This window comes from Brassica napus, chromosome C8 (assembly GCF_020379485.1).
Source record: "Brassica napus cultivar Da-Ae chromosome C8, Da-Ae, whole genome shotgun sequence".
NCBI classification, from domain to species: domain Eukaryota; kingdom Viridiplantae; phylum Streptophyta; class Magnoliopsida; order Brassicales; family Brassicaceae; genus Brassica; species Brassica napus.
Genome location: NC_063451.1, coordinates 7977307 through 7984291, shown reverse-complemented (window position 1 = coordinate 7984291; position 6985 = coordinate 7977307). Strand labels below are relative to the sequence as shown.

The 6985-nt window shown below is 32.1% G+C and overlaps 1 protein-coding gene across 1 annotated transcript; it reads right to left on the bottom strand.

Annotated features, from left to right (window-relative positions):
* Positions 1–219: 219 nt before the first annotated feature.
* Positions 220–3418, bottom strand: LOC106385764 (aldehyde dehydrogenase family 3 member H1). Its single transcript, XM_048766182.1, has 10 exons — positions 2992–3418; positions 2345–2413; positions 2154–2250; positions 1842–2048; positions 1548–1663; positions 1331–1435; positions 1087–1259; positions 917–1007; positions 686–835; positions 220–597 (listed from the first exon to the last, which is right to left on the bottom strand). The coding sequence occupies exons 1-10, from the start codon at positions 3196–3198 to the stop codon at positions 364–366; spliced, it is 1449 nt and encodes a 482-aa protein (XP_048622139.1). The 5' UTR covers positions 3199–3418; the 3' UTR covers positions 220–363.
* Positions 3419–6985: the final 3567 nt, after the last annotated feature.

Genomic DNA, 6985 nt, shown 5'->3' with positions numbered 1-6985 from the left:
ATTTTTGAGTCGGCCCTGATAAGAGAGGAGATCGAGGGTTAGATTTCGGACCAAGTTTCCGCAGCAACTTACAGATGATCAAAGGGCAGATATTAGAGCATTTTTCAAGAAGATTTTTCTTGATTTACAACATGGTTAGATAAAGAGATCCAAATAGACTTTTTACTCTTGTCAATCTTTGTTTGTATTCTTGTCAATCTTTGTTTGTAGACAACCAAGTTGAAACGAAGAAACCACTTTTTTATAGACTTTCAGTATTCATCAACACCAAAACATATATCTTTTAACAACCAAAGTTCATATCTGAAAAAAACGAAGAATGCAAGATACAAAGGGATGCGTGTAGTCCTGTCTTTTAACCTTTTAAGATAATCCTAAAAGGACTTTAAATACTTCCACCAGATTGCTGTTGACAAGTGCCTTTAACAATCTAAGCTTTCCTCTAGAGTACGGTGGATACCTGATTGCTGCATCTCCTATAAAGCTTTTGTATAGAACAGCTTTCTTATGACTGAAGGCATCAAATGAGAATTTACCATGGTAAGAACCCATTCCACTTTCACCAACGCCTCCGAATGGTAATGTAGGAAGTGAAAGCTGCAAAATGAATATGTTTACATGATGATAGAGTTTTACTTATAATGATAAACTGCTTATAGATCTGATAGGACCCGAGTGTATGTACATGAACAGCTATGTCGTTGACCACAATGCCTCCAGCTGAGACTGTCATGGCGAATCTCTCTTTCAGCTTCTGGTTTTGGGTAAACAAGTATGCAGCAAGTGGCTTAGGTCGAGAACGAATCACGTCAAAACACTCTTCCAAGTTGTTGAGCTGAGCAGAACAAGAGTGTATGTCAGACATGAAAACCAAATCGATGAAACAGTCTAATATAGAATGGCAAATGGTTATCACCGTGAGGATTGGGAGGAGTGGACCAAATATTTCTTCACTCATGATCAGAGAATCTAATGGCACGTCGAGTAAGATGGTTGGAGCAATTTTCCTTAAAGATGTAGAAAAAGATTAGTCTAACCTAAGGGAAAAATAATGTCACTGATGAGAATAATAAAAGAGGAACTCACAGGTTGTCTCTGTTCTTTTGACCCCCATAGACGATTTTGTCAGAAACTTCCTTCTCCTCTAATATCTTGGACAGGCGATCAAAGTGATTAGAGTTTACAATACGTGACATATCTTTGGACTCCATAGGGTTCTTCCCGTAAAATGCCTCCAGTTCTTGCTTCATTGCATCAATCTTGAGAAGAGAAAATAGAAGGATCAAATACAAAAGTGAAGCAAGGATCAAGCTTAAGTTCTTAGGCTTACCACTTTTGGAGCATATTCTTTTGTTGTCAAGATGTAGTCTGGAGAAATGCACGCCTGTCCATTGTTGCAACCCCATTTTCCTGCAATTATCCGCTTGACAGTAATCTTAGCAGACAAAAGAATAATCACATTAGCCTCCAACCAAAGAAAACACACTGCAATTGCCTCTGGATGACGAACTCATGGTATGAAAATATAAAAAGGAGTGTTTCAGTACTTTCAAATTGGTGTCTGAGTCTATAACAACAGGAGACTTTCCTCCTAGCTCCAGGACAACAGGTATGAGATGCTTAGCAGCTGCCATCATGATGATACGCCCAATTTTTGAACTACCTAACCAAGCAAGAGTGGAACTTTTAGTCTCCTGTAAGTGTGTTTCATACAAAGCACATGAAGCTGTGGGATCATCACTCGACAAATTCCTTAAAAGGTTGGAAAAACAAATGTTGATCTTCAAATTAAGAAAATAAAAATCCGAAAGGAAACAGATTAAGCCAAAGTTAATATGAACCTGTGTAGAATATTTTGTCCCACTTCTGCTCCAGCAGCAGAGTTGTTTCAGTAACAGCACCTTCAATAACTCTCACTGCAGAAGGGTCTAAATACTGTTCCAGTAACTTTGCTAGCAGAGAGGACGAAGCTGGAGCCAGTTCTGATGGCTTTAAGACGACAGCATTCCCAGCAGAAATTGCGCCAATAACAGGATCAATAGACAACACTTGCAAGAAAAAACAATAAACAGTAAAATTACGTCAAAAATCAAACTTAATGGATGATAACTCAGAAGGAGAATACAAATCAATCATGGACTGCTTAAACATACGGAAAGGATAATTCCAAGCCGAGATTACAAGCACAACTCCAAGAGGCTCGGACACAATCTCTGCTGATGCAGGAAACGTTGTTAGAGAAGTCTTTGCCTGAAAGAAAGAAATAAAAAAAAAGCAGTAAGTATTAATGGGTTTAACACATTTATAAACAAACTTTGCATATAAACTGTATTAGAAAGGACACCTTATCTGGTGCCATCCAATTCTTTAGTTGCTTAAGAGCTAACTTGATGGAGTTTCTCAATAGAGCTACCTGCACACGACGCATAACTAATTAACTATCATAATAAATCTAAAAATAAAATTACTTTGATTAATGAACAGATTACAGGAATAGAAAGCTACCGAACAGAGTGACAACTTATGATGGTAACATTAAATGAGAAAGGTCAAATTTCGAGAGCTCTGTGTTGTTGTTCATTGGATTTAACTATGACACACACAAAGTTAAGGTACAAAACTCAGTAAAAATACAGGCTGGTTGATAGAATTAATTGCATACGGTACATAGGTCAGTAAGCTCAGTAGCTTTCAATAGGACCCAATACTTTAATCTTTTAGTATTGGTTCCTTTCAAAAGTCACAAACATAAAGTTTACCTGCAGTCCAAGTTGATTCCCTATAACACATGAAGAAGGAAAAAAAAAGATGCATTTAAGTCTCTCTACCTACGCAGTGTTTGTACAAGTGTCGAACCTAGGTGATATCACATTAATGACACCGACCACAAGTAAGACAATAACCTAATCGAATTTACATAGGCTAGGCCACTTTGATCGAACGAAATCTCTTGTTCAAGACATGGTAAAGGGGAGAATGAAAGTTTTTGACCTCGTAAACGGAAGACTCGAGCTCAGGTTTGCCGAGATCGTCATGGAGAGCGGAGACGATCTCAGGCTCGTGGTTATCGCAGATTACGAGAAGCTTCTTAAGCTGAGAGACTCTCCACTCGTAACCGCGAGTTACTCCGGCGTCGAAGCTCATACGAAGCTCCGTCATCAGGTTGCTCGCGTCCGCTGCTTCGAAAACCTTCGCCATTGCAGAGAGTCGTACACGCTTACGTAAGAAACAACCAGGATTCACGGGAGAGAGAGAGAGAGAGAGAGAGAGAGAGTCGGAACAAATATTGAGTTGGGAATCCCAAGATAATCTGAATTGATTTTGTTTAATAAAATGGAATAAATAGGTTTACACGGTGCCAACACACCTTGACGTCTGCTCCTGCTTAAAGGGAGACAATTCTCTTCCTTTTAGGATTTTGATTTTTTATTCCAAAAGAAGCGTTTCAATATTTATATTTATCTCTTACTTATAAAGACGGGATTTCTTTTTTGAAAAAAGAAAAAACGGATGATATATATATTTTTTAAAGATAAGAATTGATAAACAAAATACATAGAAAACTTTCTTACTAAAAACTTACAATTCTCTTATTTTCATGATTTTTTTTCTTTATATATATAACTATGCATTTCATTATTTATCATAATCCCATATTTGTAAAGTTCGATTTTTTCTTAAAGAAGAAAATTGGCCAATATTTTTTAAAAAGAAAAACATAATAAATGAAAAGATTTAATTCTCTTACTTAAAACAGACAATTATCTTACTTATATGATTTGATTTTTTCATTATATTAAACATGTATTTCAATATTTATGTTTATCGCATATTTTTTTTTTTGATAATTTTGGTGTGATTCCAAAAGTTTTATAGGTCTAAGAACTAATCACCAAAAAAACTCATAGAAATCTAAGTTTTTTGCCACTTAAAACGTGTATGGATGGCCAAGAGAAATCGAACTTAGGGCGGAAATTTCAGCTGAAACTCTTTTACCACGAAATCAAGACCAGTTGGTTATGTTTATCCCATATTTACAAAAATGAAAATGTTTTTATAAAATGAACAAAAATAGAGAACCTATTTTAAAAGAAAAGAAATATGATAAACAGAAAGAGAAATATGTAATTCCGGTTTACCAAAAGAAATAATAATATGTAATTCGCTTACTTTTCTGATCTATTATTTTTTGTAATATAAAATGCGTTTCAATATTTATCTTTATACCTTGGATATGTTGGTTAAAAGTTTTTTTTAAATGAAAAACGGAGAATATATTTTGTAAAGGAAAGAAATATAGATAATGTTTGTGCGTGTACGCATGATGGCTGAGAGAAGAAGATGGCGTGTTGGTCTTACTCGCGGAGCATCAGCGAACTCGCAACTCACGTGTGATCGCGTTCGTTGCACGTGCATATGAGCGCGTGCATATGTCTCCTTGTGTTCGGTGTAACACTGTTGGTGAGAGAGGGTAGAACTTTGACAAGCTTTGGATAATTAGGCGAGACTATCTCTAATGAACATTCATACAGGTGGGTAAGGTTGAGCTACCTGCTCGCCTGCTGGGTCAAAGGTTGTTTATCGTTTCGCAGAGTTATTTTTGGGTTCACTCTCTCTAGGTTTACCAACTAATAGTATTTCATCATTTCAAATTTGATATCTTCAAAAAAAAAAAAAAAAAATATTATCAAGTTATATTATGTTTTTTAAAATAAAAAGGTGAAAAAAATATAGAAGTTACAGAAAAAAGAATTAAAAAAATATTTTTAACGTCGTTAGCAAAATACTAAATCCTAAATCCTAATCTCTAAACCCTAAATCATAATCCTTAAACCAACCCTTGGGTAAACCCTAAACCCTTGGGTAAATCCTAAACCCTTGGGAAAATCATAAACTCTAAATAAAAAACACTAAAACCCTAAACCCTAAATCCTAACCCTAAACCCTTGAGTGTTTTAGTGTTTAGTGATTTTGATTTAGAGTTTAGGATTCATCCAAGGGTTTAGAGTTTACCCAATGGTTTAGGATTTAGGGTTTAGAGATTAGGATTTAGGGTTTAGTGTTTTGCTGATGATGCTAAGAATTTTTTTTTTTTTTGAATTTACTACTATTTTTTATTTATTTCTTTGACCTTTTAATTTTAAAAACATAATATAATTTAACAATATTTTTTTTCTTTTTTTAAAAGATATCGAATATGATATAACACACTCCTATTGGTTGGTGAACCCAAGAATAAGTCTCTGCGAAATAGCAAAGTTAATTCGGAGTCATCTAATCTATTAAAACTGAAGTACAAGTTTAAATTAACCCTTAATTTACTTTGATAATTACAAGCCATGCCATTCCTATATTAATGTTTAAAAATGTTTAATCAATATTTTGTTTCCAGTCACCTAATTAAAATCGGATCCACTCAAATAACTTTGCAGATTTTGTTCCTAATTAATAGATAAATTTTAATTCTTTGGTTAATCACCTAATTCCGTCTATTTAATTCATTGGTTACAGTTAGAGTTTGCAAATCTAGAACATCAGTTGCTTTGATCGTTTATTTCTTTTCTATATATTTATGAACATAATTTATGTTTCCATCTTTTTTTTTGTAAGACATCATGGATAAATGAACATATGATATTCCATAAATTATAAAAAATTATAGATTAACGATATATGATACATATTCAACGTAATTTTGTTTTAAAACTAAACCTTAAAAAACAAAATTTACTAAAACTTATTTTTAAATTACGTGTATGTTGTATAATATATGTGAGAGCGTAATATAACTGTATATGAATTTTTTATTTTGTGTTAAAATTACTTCTTACATGTGTAGAAAATGTGTATGTGAAATTCAAAAAATAATAATGATAGGTTACCTTATTCACAAACTTAAGATTAAAACAAATAAACTTCTACATGAGTAATAAGTTATAACATTTCTCATAATTTTTTTCTCATCTGAATATTCTCTTCAAAGCTCAAAATTCCATATCCTTTCATATTTATAAGTAAAATAAATTATATGCACTAATTAAATATAAATAATGGACAAAAAATTTAAATAGGAGAATTTTTTTAAAAAAGAAAAAAATTATCGTGTGATAAAAAACATAATATGAGACGTCAAAAGATTTAAAAAAATCAACTATAGGTGTTAAAGCTCAAATATTTAAATTCAAATGTTAACTATATTGACATTTTATGGAACATAAGTTTTTTATTCGAAAATTTATAAAATCGAGTTATAATTATGGTGCAAATACAGTTGGACAAATCTGTTTGTCAAAAAAAAAAAAAATACAATTGGACAAATCTACTAAGAGAAAAGTTAATTGAAGTCAAATCTACTGAGAGAAATCTCTACAATTATTTGCGAACTTATTTTTCACATTCAAACTTATAACAACTAATACTCTCAATGAATAAATTTATCACTATACTGTTGACTTTCATACTTTTTTAGAGCTTATACATAAAAAATATAGAAACTAAATAATAATACATTAATCTTAATATTTTTTAAATATTCGGAATATGCACCTAGGATAAAACTATTTGTTTTGCTTATAATTGATTATCTAATTTTAAAAACTAATAATATTATTTAAAAGTAAAGATAATAATATTCTTTAAATTAATAACACATATATTAATAAATATTTATAAAGTAATTAAGTCCGCATTAGTTTCAGCTTTGAAAAACTTCTCTCAGCTGATGCAACTGAAACAAGAATCGTCAATAGTACTCGATAAGCGATCCATAAATTTGGATAATAATCATGAACACTTTTCAAAAAGGTGTAATTCAATAGGCTTCTTAATTTCTTATGGTAAAACTTTTCTTAGAACTTTAAGTTCAACAAAAAGATCATTATCAACCATATCTGAATCACCATGTGTTAAAAGAATATTCAAGATTGGCACAAGAAACCATCAAACTATAATCACTGACTACAGTTTTTTAAAATCAAACAAAAAT

What these genes read in the sequence shown, in the direction of transcription:
- LOC106385764 (XM_048766182.1), bottom strand. Translation starts at nt 3,198, where the DNA reads ATGGCGAAGGTTTTCGAAGCAGCGGACGCGAGCAACCTGATGACGGAG. An exon ending in TCGAGTCTTCCGTTTACGAG is followed by an intron (nt 2,414 to 2,991) that starts GTCAAAAACTTT and finishes CGTCGTGTGCAG; the next exon opens with GTAGCTCTATTGAGAAACTC. An exon ending in ACTCAGACACCAATTTGAAA is followed by an intron (nt 1,436 to 1,547) that starts GTACTGAAACAC and finishes TTGTCTGCTAAG; the next exon opens with ATTACTGTCAAGCGGATAAT.